A 15,531-nucleotide genomic window follows, 5' to 3' on the forward strand; every position below is an offset into this window, starting at 1 on the left:
ATTGAGTTCATCAGTAATCAGAACCAATCTGTGTGACTGTGCAACAACGTCCTCTCTTGTGTTCCCACACCGACTGGCAGGGCTTCAAAATGCACCACATTTAATGCACGAGTTGAAAAAGGAAAATTAGTTTTTACCAATCGGCCGGGTTTCGTGCCCGGTGTGCACGACGCGTCTCTTCACGCCTGCCTCCCTGGAACAGCCCCGTCCTCGGCTGGGAGAGCATCTGGTTACACCGAATATTCAACAGTTTTTTCAAGCATGCATGCGAGACACGTGTATCACTCATCTGCATGTGGATTCTGAAAAAAAAAATAGTCTGAGGGCTTCTCTGAGCCGAGGGGAACGTACAGGAACAAAGATGTGAAGTGTCAAAAAAAAAACATGGGGGGGGGAGGGTTCGGCGGCGGTGAGATCCATGTTGGGAGTAAAGTTGAAATGAAACTTTTTCTTTGGTGCAATATCTGCAAACTCATGTGAAGAATAACTTTGACTCACTGGGCGGCTGCATTGGGGTTTTGCATAAGCCGAAGTGGAATCTCGACAAGCTGACAAGCCAGCGTGTGATGTGCAAACTCACGGAGACAAAACCGAAGTTGGAATGAGAATAATATGCCCATGACCTGATTACCATGGGTGGCACCTGCGGCGCTGTGCTGAGGAGGTACATGGTCCAGTGTGCAAAGCTCGGCAGTGTTTTTCCCCCCAATACTTTTTAAGGATACTGACCGAATCACGGGGAAATATCACAGTATGCACTGTGCAACTGTCGGTACCAAATTCTATGGTCAATTGTACACAAGAGCATTGACATTGGACAACTCTGTCAAGTCCTGGATCACGTCCTGCTTTCCACATCTGTGCATGAGCAGCACGGCAGAAACTGTTCAACAACTGTTCCGCGGAGGTGACAGAACTCTCCCTCTGACATTGGGAGAGGCACTGGGCTGTGTATGTCTCCAACGGTGCTAATTCACTGAATCACTCTCCTATTACAAGTGAGGGGAAGATGGAGTGAGAGATGGATTGGCGGTGGCGTCAGCGGTAAGGCAGGCGTTGTACCAGAGCGTTGTGGCGAAGACGGAGCTCAACCGTGAGGCAAAGCTTTCGATTTCACCCGTGGATCTACGTATGTCCCGACCCTCACCTATGGTCGTAGGCTCTGGGTAGTGACCCAAAGAAGGAAATAATGAATACAGCGGCTTTTCAGCGGTAGCTGGGATGCTTCCTGGGCGCCTTCCTTAGGAGGCTTAACGGGTACGCCCCAACTGGGAGGAGACCAAAGGGCTAGTGGAAAATCGTGGGGGGGCAGTGACGCAGATAGCTCAAGCGAGACGACCACTGGACACTAAGAATCTTCTTTGAGGAGAGACTTTGCGAGTTGCTGGGAAACTACAAATGTCGACACCACGGCCGTTTGCAACGCGGCCTCTTTGTTGAGATGTACATCATCGGAACCTCTTCCAAGGTCGCCCTGTCTGTCACCGTCGGACGCTCCTGACTCCGTGCGGCCCTCTCGTGGACCTTTTGCCCAACAACCGTGCCGACGTTAAGGATGCGTGCGAGTATGTGGGCAGTGAAGGTTTACATCGTTTCAAATGCAAGGACCTCTTCAGCATAAACCAGCCCTGACTCTGAGGATGAAGTTAATGCACACCACGGGAAAACTGTGATTTATTTTTGTCTCTAGACATTTGATTCCATTTACTGGAAAACAAATGAGAAATGACAGGAAGTGAGGGGAAGTGAGGGGAAGAGAGAGAGAGAGAGAGAGAGAGAGAGAGAGAGAGAGAGATGGGGATCAGCATGCAACAAAGGCTTCCTCCTCCTCTCTGAAATTAAATTCATTCACACATCTCTCTGCCATTATTACCGACTGTCTGCCACCGAAACCCGACTCTTCCTGCGCATGGGGCTTTTTGATATTGAGAGCCGAATTCCTGCGGCTTCACAGGCAGGCACAATCATTCACGGCGCTGTAAGGCTTTTAATTTTAACTGCAGGAAGTCCTGCGCTTTAATGATCCGCGAATAAAAGTTATTTCATTTAAAGACGCAGGGAAAAAGGAAACGTCGCAGACGTGATTGTCTTACTTGCATGAAATGTAGGGAGCATGTAGCCCTCACTTCACATTGTTTATCTTCTATATAACGTCACATATTACAGCCGTTGGGTTCCTTTCAGTACAGTTTGAAAACTGACTTTAAGACGTTTGAAACTTGCCTTTCCTTGATTTTGTAATGACAGACAATCCGGCAGCATGGACTCAGCAGGAAATCAATAAAGTTGTGTGTAAGTACTACTTCTACTCAGCAGCCAGATTCAATATTTGGCTGCTGAAGGACAAACTCTGTATCACAAAAAGAATTCTAGATTACATTTTCCTTTTATAATGTGGGCTCTTTTTTGTTCAGGATGTATTTATCTGAAATCATGCTGTAGTGTAACAATGCAATGTGTTTGGTAAAAAATGCAGACCGAAAATCTTATATATAAATATGCAGATTGGCAGCAACACACTTACGTATATTTAAGTATTTATGATTTCGGATAAATGGCTTAAATAATTTATTCAAATGTGCAAAAAGATGCTTGTACTGATTCCCAGTTATTGTGTTATTGTGATTACTGTACTGACAAGTATTGTGTATCCAAATCCTGATATACAGTATCTTGACCATTTCTCTGCACAGTCGTAGTAGTACTACTGGTACTAGTAGTAGTTGAGTGTGCATTCTTTCACAAATTGTAACTGATTAAAATTTATTTTCTGTAGATCTGCATCCTCAGAGATTCACCGACAGGATAGGGAAGTCAGAAACTTTTCAAGAAAGGGACTACAACGTCATAGGATTTAATATTTCTGTGAGATTTGTCCACATTTAAACACCAGTCCTCTACTTTCAGAGACACTTCAATGATTTAGTGTGGCACAGCTTTGCTGATGTGGTTTCGCAAAGGGGACAGTGCAAAAGAGAGAAGACCGAATCAGCAACAGAGAGAGAAGCAGATTTTTTGGTTTAGTCCCCAACATCAAGCTCAAACACTGGATCCTACAGCATAGTGTCTGTTTCATCAGAGCCTCCCTCCCTTGCCTGGTAAATGCCCAAACAATATGTTTCAAAAATCCACTCCTCCGGTCTGCGTTTCTCAGAGCTGACAAAAGAAACTCCAGAGCCACATACAAAGACAGAGAAACTACAAACTTCAAAGTCGCTTTCAAACTCTTGAAGACGCAGAACATGCAGAATGTGCTTTTTAATATAAAATGTCCTCCTATTTCTGTTCCCCTTATCTTTAGGAGTCTTCATCAGAGACACCAAAAAAGTGAACGCAACTTGTCTGTTCGGAAACAAATTACAATCTTTTAAATACTTGCTCCTCAACCGTGGCCCCGGGCTACACTGAAGCCGCATGCACACCTCCACACTTACCTGTTGCCGGGCCTGTCGGTCTGAATGAGAACATCTCTTGACTTAATTAAATCAAACAGTAACATGGCGGGTAATGCAGCGGCGGCAGCGGAGACAGAAGCAAAACCATTGCTTCTAAATCTGGTTCGGTGTAATATCGCTGCTTTGAGACTGTGTGCTGCAGGATGCCGGGGCTGTAGTCACTTATTGCAAAGTGTGTGTGCGTGTGTGTGTGTGTGTGTGTGTGTGGTTGTTCAGAGGCAGGCAGGCGAGCGTAGCTGCAGGGATAGAATCCCCTGTTGGCTGCGTTTTATAAGTTCACTGCACAATCAGCTTGTAATTGGCAGAGCTAATGAAACACAGTGAAACACAGCTCGAGCATCACTCATTCAGGGGGCCGCGCAAGTTGTTAGGATGAGGCCAGGAAGTCGTCGCAGTCCACTTTATATCGCACACTTATTATAACGGCAGGCAGAAATCAGCGGGAATCTTAAAGAGAGATAATCCCACTGGCATTCTGAACCAATCGCCGCGTGTGAGATGACAGCTTGGCGACTAATAACTCACGACTAATCCAATAGAAACACATCTGTCGCCGCTCCGCTCTCTGGAGATCAAATCAGATTACAGATGAACAGGTTGGTTTTTTCCTGACGGGGGCTCTGACACAGCAAGTCTTTAAAGGTGACGTTCAAAGCCTCCAGTAGATCCTTGCTTTGGCCCTTCGGCCGGCAAACTGCCATCTTCCCCTGGCTCTTTTGGTGAAAAAGCTCTGTCCATACCGCCTGCTCAGCGCCAAACGGCACTCGAGACACAATCACTAACTCGCTGGTTAACATAGTGGAACACTTAGCAGCAAAGGAGACAACCTTTTTTTTCTTCTAAGGAGATGGTGGAGACCAAAAACAGAGCTCAAAGCGAACATTGGACTTATGAAGTCATAAGGCGAACAAAAGAAGGATGAATTGTAATTTTATCACCAGCAGGTGATGATCCTGTGCACAGCTACAAGCTCATTCTACATTTACAGTAGGTGTGTGTGTGTGTTACTGTTTCACTGACACATTAGTTTAGCAAAGGCGTGCTACAAGCTGGTAATGTCTACGGAAGCTTTCGGGATGATTTAGGTCGGCAGCAACATTTTTCAATACGTCAAATGGGTTATGGGAGAGCAATCTGTACATGACATTGTAAATTTGGTCTTTTATATCATTGCGAGACCAAAGACCAAGCGACAGTATAAGCAGTAATATACGTGGGGACCAAAGTTGCCTCTAGATTACGGCTAACAAATGACCCAATCAATACTTATTAACAGTATTTGATTTGGTGTTTTGTTAATTAATCAATAAAAAAACAGAGACAAATATTCTCATTGTCAGATATACTCTGCCAGTTATCTATATAATTGATTAGCACAATGTCAGGCTCCCGGAGCCCAAGGTGACATCTCCAAACTGGCTGATTCTGTCAGATCTTCATTTTGACAGCGATGTGAGAGGAGTCAGAAGCAGCAGATCAGAGCTCACATCGGGGAGGCTGCAGCCCAGGGGGGGATGCTGATAAATGACCGGAAAAAATCACTAAAAACTGCCGGACAGCTGTCGGTTGACTAATTGGTCCATAAACTATTGTTTCAGTGCTCCATAATAATAATAATAATAGTCCAGGAATGAAGCCAAAAGCAGAATAAAGGTAGTTTCTATTAGAAAAAATATGAACATAAAATGTTCTTTTCCTCTGTAAATATTAATCTGCTTTTTTTGGGCATCAACACTCCACCGGAAATCCAAGTTCCACTCACCAGCAGCGTGGGCAGCCCGGCCACCACGGCGTAGAGCAGCACGGGCGGGACGGCGCTGCTCTCCTCCGGTCCCAGGTACGGCTTGGTGTAGGCGGTGTCGTAGCAGAAGAAGCCCTGCACGTGCACGCTGAAGGTGTCGGTGTACTCGAAGTAGTAGGCCAGCATGACGGTCCCGGCCATGATCACCAGCTGGAAGTACAGCATGATGCACACGGAGAGCGAGAGACATTTAATTAGAACCCCCAAAAATAAAAAAAATGTTTAAATTCCTTTCTTCCTCTTCTTCTTCTTCTTCTTCTTCTTCGCGCCGTCCCACCAGCTCCTACCCAGCCTCCTCCTCCTCCGCCGCGGCGGTACCGACTCCCGCTGACCGGCTCATGACGGCTCGGCTGCAGGCGAGGAGCCGCGCGCTCTGATCACGGTGGAGGCTCACGCGCCCTGGCTCTGTGCGCTGCTGCTGCTGCGCCGACTCGAGACCGTGTGTGTGTGTGTGAGAGAGAGAGAGAGAGAGAGAGAGAGAGAGAGAGAGAGAGAGAGAGAGAGAGGGTGTGTAAGAGAGGATGGGGGCTTGGCTTAATCCCCCCCCGTTCACGTCGGCTGCACGTGTGTGTGTGTGTGTGTGTGTGTGAAAGAGAGAGAGAGAGAGAGAGGGTGTGTAAGAGAGGATGGGGGCTTGGCTAAATCCCCCCTGTCCACGTTTGCTGCATGTGTGTGTGTGTGTGTGTGTGTGTGTGTGTGTGTGTGTGTGTGTGTGTGTGTGTGTGAGAGAGAGAGAGACAGTTTATAGAGAGGAACATGTAAGCGGTGACAGCTCACTCCATCCGGGTGAAGGGGAAAAAGAAAAAGAAAGAGAAGATGGAGGGAGAAAGGGAGGGCTTCCCCTTCCCTTGCCTGTACTCTAAATTTAGTCCACATTTAATCACATGAAATTATCAAGTAAAGAAATTGACCGATGTGGGAGAAATGAGCGGAAGCCTCATGATGTGATTGGTAATGGGGTTAAAAAAAAAAAAATGAAAAAAATAAACTGAGGAAAGAAGTGTTGAAGTTTACATTATAGTTCCACAGGCCTATAGCACAATGTAAAAAAAATATACATTATTTATCATAACCCTTGTAGGCATAAATGCAAGTTATTCTTTTTTTTTTTCAGCATTAACTATTAATTGCGTTAACATACAGGAATTATCGTCGTTGTGTGTAGTTCATTCCTTCCTGCACAGGATTTAAATGCTTCACATATAATATAATTCACATATTAAAAAATGCATGCTGGTACTTGTAATTTCGCCTCGTTGATTGACGCCTTCCCTGTTTCAGTATTCGGCACACTGAAACAACCTTCGTTGAACTGGGTCACGCACAGACTCTCGCTGTCAGAGAGTCAGATGTTGAGTCAGTAAACGTTTTCCTTAGGTGTCAATCTCTAGTTTCAAGTCTTCTTCAATACAGCATGATGTTCATTTGGTAAATCCTGGTCCCATTTAGAGTGATATAGACGGCAGAGCACCTTGTGCGTTGGGGCGTGCATAACGTCAGCCGGAGACAACGAAAATGTCAGCAATTTTATCTGAGTTTAGTCTGCGTCTTTCACAGTAACAGTGTAAAATGCGAGGCGGATAAAAGGCGGATTACAAACCAATAGGTGACGTCGCGGTGGATGACAAAGGAACATGATCCTGTTTTTCATTCTCTTCCTCATTCAGTACAACAAATACACTCGTGCCTCTTTTAAAATGTACTTTTTTGTTTCACTGTGACGCAAAGAACCTGCTTTTTGCACTCCATAATTCTGTCATAACTCTTTATGCATTCATTCTTCTTGCCATGCTGGAATGGCGGCGTTATGTTCATTACCCACCGCTGGGTCTGTGGTTATTTATATTTCATTTATTTATGTATTTTTTTCCTCTTGTGTTGCCGCAGTGACCCCATTTCCCCAAATGGATCACCGAAGCCTCATCTTATTTAATTCTCCACGCCCTCCACGTCTCTCTCTCTCCGACACCGGAAATGTGTTTTTCCTGCTCTACTGGCGCACGTTAGAATCCATAAACGGAGGCAGCGAGACGGACGAGACGGACGAGACGGACGGACAAGAGGTGGAGACGCAGAGGGTGTGCGGAGTCAGGTGGCTTCACGCTGACAGCTTGAGTAATGGCGGCCATTAACGTGTCATTCCGTCATTACTCCCCATTTTAATACTAACAAGGCCAATAAATACACGCTCCAAGCTCCGTGCTCAAACGTATCAGAGAGATGTAATGATGCGTTTTTACTACATTTATGATATTAATCAAAAAGTTATTAATTACTGAAGGTGTACATTAAGAATTCACTGTTGTTAACATTGAAAAGAACAGCGCGAGCGCACACACGCACACACACACACACACACACCAATCAAGCAGAGAAGAGGCTCCAAATCCAGCCAATCAGAGCGCAGTTCAAGGAAACAGCAGCGAGCCCTCTGCAGACCTGTCAGCCATCTGTCACTGTCCCTGTCCCAACAGTACATGCACACACATATTAACACACACACATATGGATACATTATGTATCACAGCTCACGCTCAGCTTAAAACGTTTACAGTGTCAGAATGGCTTTAAGATTTCTACTGAGCAAAAAAAGAAAAAACAGGATCTGTTACTGCTACAAACAGAATTGATTATGGTGACTCTTTATCGTGGGATCGTATCAATTAAACATATCATATTCATATAATTTCAATAACTTAAGTCGATAATCTCAGCAGTTTTTAACCAGAGCTTTTGCTTCAGCCATAAGTAAGCACATTAGAAAATAAGGTGTATGAAAGTCGGTAGAGTGCACCAGTTATTTCAATGTGCCAGATACATATTTAATCAACATTGCCTTTTCTCCTCCTGCCATGTCAATACAGCTACTGGATCAGATTCCGTATATCCACAGATCCTCGACATTGTTGAGTTCAGAGTTGGTGCCAAACAAACTTTGAGATCAATACATCATAAATCAGTACCAAACACCTCTATTGTACCGAGTCAAAATCAACTCTCGGAAAGAACAAATATAAACTACCGACTATGTGGGTCGCCGCGGTAAATATGACATCAGAGCCAACGATGACAGCCATTGTTTGCTTCGTCCTCTCGCTCTCATCAGGAGCAGCAGACTCTTCTGTCTACTCCCCAAGGAGCGACTAATGAGCTTTGTTGCCAGGTGAATTCAGATGTCCCACAGCACAGCAGCGGCATTACAGCATGAAAAGACTCGGAGCCTGACACACACAAACACACACACACTCACACTTGTAGAGCTCATGAAAGCACAATCAGACAGAATTTTAGTTAAAAAAAGATCAAATCACGATTCTGATCACAAAATGAAGCCTGTGGATTTGACAATGAGGGTCACTCATTGTCTGTGGAACACACACACACACACACACCGAGAAAATCTGTTCCCTTTTCAAATAATTCCAAAGTCGACTTTATTTGAGAACTTTCTTTTTAATAACGCTGCGTCGTGTGGGCGTGATCAAAGTGCCATTTATAAGCATCGGCCATAAGATGCTTATAAATGGCACACGAGGTGTGTTATAGACGATAAAGCACCGTAGCGTGGATAAAGTCGGATCGATGGTCCAATCGGTGGATGGTTACAAGTGTAGGTTGGGCTCGCAGTGGATGAGCTCTCGGTCAGATCCACCCTCAATACGTCCAGTTGCAAAAACAAAACAAAATGGCGCTGGTCAAAATGCGCAACCTGAGGCTTCAAAACCACCGTTTTGATTTTGCCGATTCACAGGGCCACAACACTGTATTCGCTAGAAGCAAAATAAAATCTGCCTCTAATCAACCAGTTCCTTGGAGAAGAACGCAAAGACTCAAAATTGAACTGCTACACGCTACTGATATGCTACCAAGAATGCTCTGACTGACGGAGAATCTATAAATAGGCGTGTTGTGCTTGAAAAGTGAAAAAATGCCTACGTCGTGTTTTATTACCCCATCATGCCAAAGGCGGCGGCGTGACCCAGATACGGTCGCAATAAGCTCGCAAAAAAAATACCTGCGCTAACGGGCCCGCACTTCACTTTGAAATGCAGATCAATCTCTCCCTCTGGTCCCGACAAATCATCACAGAGAGACGATTCACACCGAACCGCGCCGCGGCAGAGGAGGGGGCAACGCGGCCGAGGCTTCGCAGAGTTACGTGTTGATATGATCATAAACACGGCTCGCGATTTATGGCTTTGTGATTATTGCATGCGAGTCAAGTCAAGTGTAGCACACTAGATTTGATTTCATCACCGCGTGTGAATAAACAGCTCTTATTATAAAAAGGCAAAGCGGCGGAGAGGAAGAAGAAGAAGAAAGAAAAAAAAGAGAAACTTCAAAGTAACATGCTTCGAGCAGCCGAGGCTTATCTGGCCTGTCACACTTCATAAGACATTCGTGTCTTTCTCGCGAGGCCGCTGATGTGAGGGCGGCTCCTGCGGGCCTCCCCCCCCTGATCATGAATGAAAATAATTGAGGCAGGCATGGGGAGGGAAGCGGAGGACAGGCGCCGGGGCAGCTGCACTGAGAGACAGCCAGCACTGGAGTCACCGGGTCGCATCGGAGACGACACACGGATACACTGCGGCCTATCAAAGGCTTTCGTTTTTTCCTTTATTTTAACTGCATAGTTCATTTTAAGGGACGGTCTGCATTTTTAAACGTGAACGTTTATCTCTTGCGAACACTCAACCACTCGATTTTTAGCAGAAATACATAATTCACAATAGGAATTCTGAAAGCGGAATCGAGGCGCGCTTCTACTTTAATGATTCTGTGAGGCTGCACGGCGGTGGTTTGAGAGGGGGGCGGGGGGAGAAAGCACTAAAGTTCAGCTGCAGGTCGACTGCAATTTTGTTCTTATTGAAGCTTTTATTTGGAAATAAATAATGTGGTCTTTGATCGAAAATATGAAAGACAACAAAATGAAACAAATTTGACCTGAGAAATCATGGGATCACCAATTTTTTTTTACTTTTATCTATAGTGGTTTTAAACAAGACAGACAGTCTAAACCAGGCATTCCACTAAATGACCTAAATGAAAAGCTACACTGAAAAGTGAAAACTATTGTTTTGGTCTCGGGGATGTAACTGATATTTTGTGAAAACAGTGTGACGTTGGAAAAAAAGGTTTCCCTGGTTGTTAGGCATTACAGAGTAGTAATCAGAAAGTCTTTATTGTGAGTTTAAGCTCACTGTTTAACAGTCTGTAGCCATTGACTGTATTTAAAAAATGGACGTAGTCACCGGTCTCAGAAAGTGTAGCGCGTGTGCCGACCTGTATTCTCTGGAATCACCAGCAGAGGGCGACTCCGCCAAAAAAGGAGTGCGTTTCTACAGAAGTATATGAGAAAAATGACTCTCAATCGCTAGTTTTACGTCCTCTCCAATACAGCATGATGTTAATTTGGTAAATTATGGTCCGCTTAGAGTCAAATAGACGATCAAAACCCGAAACTCGAGGCGTCAAAGCGGCAGTTCCCAAACCGATGGGCTGCGTCAATTGCCACTTGTCTATAACTCCTCAGTTTTTTTTATTTTCGGTTTACTCTCTCCACTCCAGGCTGCAGCAGTCAGTTTTTCAGAGAGAACACTCTTCAAACCCTCTGAACACACACACACCTGCACAGCAGGTGAGAGACCCCGCTGGCGACCACCGTGGAGCATTTAGCAGCTGTGCCAAGCCAACTCCATCAATACGGTACACACAATAACTGAGTCCCATGCTCTCTCTCTCTCTCTGTCTCTGTCTCTCTCTGCCGCCACTTTCCTGGTGACTGGTGAGCAGATGATTACAAAGTAGATCAAGTCTCCCTCTCTCTCTCTCTCTCTCTCTCTTGGGTTGTTAGCGTTTCAATTAATGACGCATCCCCAATAAAGCCTTTCGAGCTTCCTGGGGCTATTTGCCTCCTCACACGTGATCGAGTGACGAGCGCCCGGTCCTTCTGCCAGTTCGTCTGAGGAGAAGATGACTGTATCTCACAACATGTCCGTCCGTCAGGTACAACGTCAGACACGCTTTAGTTACACTGCGAAAAGTGTTCACTCTATACAGTGGAGCACATAGGCCTTTATCGTTGTGCTTGTGTTAAGAACCTGCAGCCCTGTGACGTGCAGCTGGGTTTTTTTCTCCCTGAACCTGAAATACTTCCTCTATACCTGCGCGTTTTGGTATTTCCGGCCTCGCAGAGAAGCACATGGCTCAGCGGCAGGAGGGGACGGGAACAGATGGTCTATGCAAATAAAGGCAGCACCCGGCCAGGTGTTGGTGTTTTCATCAGTCACCCGGTTAATGATTAACCGGTCCTGTTAACATAACGTCGCAGATGTATTAACGTTGTCATATTCTACAATAACTCGCTTGGAAAATGCGCCAAAAAAATGATGGTACTATATGGTCATAAATGCAACTTTTGTTTTGAATCATTAATTGAGTCAATTATTAAATTATCCCTACGACACAATTCCACTAAAAGCCAGTGGACTATACTATAAATGAAGCCATTTTGTCTTGTGCCACTTAATGACGGGCACAGATGTTTAAAATATCTAAATCAACGTAATGTCCAGGTTATTCAGTGGAATTAGCAGAATGTAAATTTCCAAACAGAATCACATGAGACGCAGCTGAACAAGAGACGCCCGAGTAGCCCGGTGGATCGAGGTCAGGAGGCCGGACATGTAAGTCGATTTCTGGTCAGTGGTTACCATGTTAACAGCTGACACTGTTGATGTTCACCATGCAGCTAAACTCACATCCAAACGAGTGACCATTGAAACATGGCGTCTCAATTACTGAAAGTTTTAAGCTCATCGAATCAATTCTTTGAAAAATTAAAAAGGTGCTTTAATTAAAAAGGCGGCTCGAAGACGTGGGATCTGATAAAGATTTGATTTGAAATTTCAGAAGATGAGAACAATCACAGCTCCTCATTATTCAAAAAAACAAAAAAAAACACCCACAAGTCCGTCCGTCAGTTCGTTGCCCGGTTGCTGGAGATCTTAACTGATGAGACAACACACATCTGTCGGCTGTCTCTGCTACTCCGCTCGGAGAAAAGGAGGCGATGGCGGCGGCAGGTCGGCACACGCTCCGTCCTCTATCAGATTAATCAAAGCATTAGCGTTCTAATCCAATCTAATTGATTCTTTGTCCTCTCAGGGAACCAGAAAAAACAAAAGAAAGCCATTTGTTAATAAGTCAATCTGTATACATCCAACGAGATCCAACGTATCCTGCAGGAAACTGGGGGAGGGGGTTGAGTGTCTGTGTGTAGTCCCACTGCTGTATGTAAGAGCTTTCATTTTGAGCAATATTTCTTCATTTAATGTTCAGATTTCATGTTCACATCTCTGCCTGGTACGTTCACTGAAGCTGCAGACACTGAAACAAACTTTCCGGGCTTTTTTCTCAATGGCAAGCAAGAGAAAATGTTTTTTTTAAATGTCCTTTAACTCCACAGAGTGGCACCGGATCCACAAAAAAAACAAGGTGGGAAGCCCAAAAGATAAGAAGCCTGTGTACGTGCCTGTTTTACTTACATGGATTTCACGTTCACAGTGCGTTTAGTGTTTAGCAGAAGAGTCGTGTGCAGCACCAACAATTAATATTGTCTTGTCATTTTGTCTACTCTTCATTTTTGTCAACGAAGATTTTGAAATATTTTGGTTTGGTTTTTGCTTTTCACACTACGTTTTTCCAAGTCCTCCGAAATTTGAAAATATACCGCTTGCAAAACAAAATTTCCCAAACTGATGCAGTGAGCATTATACCTGAGACGTGCAAAGTGCATTATAATTTCTTTTTTAATCATATTATGCAATAGGAAATAATTAAGCTGAGTGTGCTGTGTGGTTGTCAGCAGCGATGCCATAAACACTTTCTTTGATTATTCAGTGTAGCAATATTCTTTTTAGGACATTTAATATGAATAGTACAGGTTGTGCCCTCCAGTGGCAAAAACCCTGAACAACAACAAGTGCTCAGCCTCATTGATTCAAATGACCACACTCCACTATTCCACGTACACCCCGCGGACGCACGTTTCTACGGAACACGATTATGTATTATTATAGTAAATTGAATTCTCTCTTCTAAATGATCTTCGGCCAAAGACACGGCGAGAAGCCGTCGATAACAAATGACGAGACGACGGACAACGCAATTACGGAGCCCCACCTTCACCGCCGGCCGAACCTAGAAGACACACGCTGAATGGTGATTATCCCCCGACGCTGTACAGCTTGCTAATAAGTCCCAGTGACGCCGCAGTTTTCTAAATATAAAAAACATGTCTCTCTTAGAAGAACGTTTTTTTTTATATTCAGTACATGTTACCAACAAACACACAAAATCTCCTGCGACGTGTTTTTCTGCTACTTTGATGAGATCTTGAGATAAATACGTCCCTCGATTGCAGACAAAAGGAGGCAATGATGTCACAGGAGACCCCAGCAAAAAAATGGGACGTGTCTATTGTTTACCTTGTATTCCACCACGGCCATGGAACATATATCTCATTAAGTTGCAGACTCTCATCAAAAGAAGAGTTGATCCACTGATTTATTTATTGTGTTTCCATAAAGTTGGCTTTCAAGAGACGGAATAAAAAAAGAATCATCTGTGAGTCAATTTCCAAATACACTGAATCCTACACGTCCAACAACTTGACTTGATTGATTGATTGATTGATTGATTGATTGATTGATTGATTGATTGATTGTGTCTGTAACCACGTCGCATAGTTTGGAACCCATTAGAGCTGCAACAGCTAACCACATTTCCCCTAAAATTTAGGAAGAGACTGTGGTCATTATAACATTAAGCCCAAAGTTATTATAATGTATCTTCCAATGTAACAGACTGGGGTTTATTGAAATGTCCTGATCTTGTGAATGACAAGTTTCTCTATTTTGTTTTCAGGCTGAAATCTATGTAGCAGGGATGTGTAATTTAACTTTTTGCCACTAGATGGTGATAGAATACCATTGAAAACAAGAATGCCAAAAGAGAAACTTAAAAGTGATGAGAAAAACTCCACAGTTGATCTCTGGCGGAAATTCCAGAGTAAATGTATTAAGCATCATGCAAAACAGTGTGATGAAACTTTCTGAGTAGAATATTTAATCCTCAGAACCATTGAAGGATAAAGACATCAATCTCATTCTGTCCTCATGAACGATAATCTCACCTCGCCGGCCAGTGACGTGTACAGTTTCCTTCGCTCCTTGCGACTGAGTTGCTTTGACGCCATGTTGACTCGCTCTTCGTATCAGCAAATACACTGTAGAGAGAAACACACAGAGACAAATCATGAGAGGCTGAATTCATTCAATCGGAAATGAAGTGTGACAAAAACAATCATTTGGTAAGACGGCGGGAACAACACTGAACAATAAAGGCTTAACATTACATAACTGACTAAAAGCAAACTGGAGGAGTTTGATTAATTATGACTAAAACTAACGTACTGATCCCAGGACTCATGATTAAAATTATATATATATATATATATATATATATATATATATATATATATATATAAAGAGCACATAGACCTAAGACACAAGACATAATCACAAAAATTACAGTTCAGTCTTCTCAGCTGAACTGATGCTATAATAAAAAAACTGCAGTCACGTACTTTCCACTGGGTGTCATGAGTTGATCAGTGATCATCAAACACAAAATATCATAGACAGTGTGTGTATTAAAACACCTGTGATCCGAATAATATAGACACTAACACTACCTCTGTTTATTTTATTTGTTTACTGACAAACAGAAGCAACACTGATGTTAAACTGTCCAACAACAACATGGTGTGTTTATCGTGTACGTTAAGTTTTAACTTCAGACAAACTAGCAGAAGCAAATATAACACTTCCAACTCTTAAACCAAAATATCATCTTCTAGGAAGTACGTGTATAATAGATTTAAATGCTTTGGACAAAAGAGACAGCAGTAAATTACTCAATACGCTCATGGACTGGCCAGTCCTCATTGTCTAAATAAACTGAATTAGCTACTGTCTCACCTGATAAAAAAATAATAATTCAAATTCAAATACTGTGGTGTGACATTCAAAGGCCTGCACATATGCACACACACACACACACACACTGTATTTACAGAGCAGCACAGCACGCATGCTCAGCTTGAACTCGCGTGACCTTTATCAAGCTGAGCAGCAGTCTGCCTGCCCTCATCACACGGCGCCGCAGCAAAAATCAATGAAAGCGTTTGTGAATAGTTTTTTTTTGTTTAGT

General features: G+C 43.7%; 1 protein-coding gene across 7 annotated transcripts in view; it reads right to left on the bottom strand.

Moving 5' to 3' along the window:
• Window positions 1-15,531, bottom strand: part of plppr5b (phospholipid phosphatase related 5b) — a 55,973-nt gene that overhangs the window by 37,506 nt on the left and 2,936 nt on the right. For 3 of the 7 annotated variants that reach the window (XR_007030263.1, XR_007030262.1, XM_035618745.2), the window contains exons 4-5: window positions 14,453-14,545; window positions 5,218-5,406 (exon numbers count right to left, since the gene is read on the bottom strand). Coding sequence is in view for 2 of the 7 variants with exons in the window: in XM_035618745.2 (XP_035474638.2) it covers window positions 5,218-5,406; window positions 14,453-14,515 (252 nt within the window). In the remaining 5 variants the exon portion in view is untranslated. Of the gene's footprint in view, window positions 1-5,217; window positions 5,691-14,452; window positions 14,546-15,531 lie in introns of those variants that run through there. The other 4 variants (XR_007030266.1, XR_007030265.1, XR_007030264.1 and 1 more) reach the window with 3 other exon arrangements.

Source organism: Scophthalmus maximus, chromosome 21, assembly GCF_022379125.1.
Source record: "Scophthalmus maximus strain ysfricsl-2021 chromosome 21, ASM2237912v1, whole genome shotgun sequence".
NCBI classification, from domain to species: Eukaryota; Metazoa; Chordata; class Actinopteri; order Pleuronectiformes; family Scophthalmidae; genus Scophthalmus; species Scophthalmus maximus.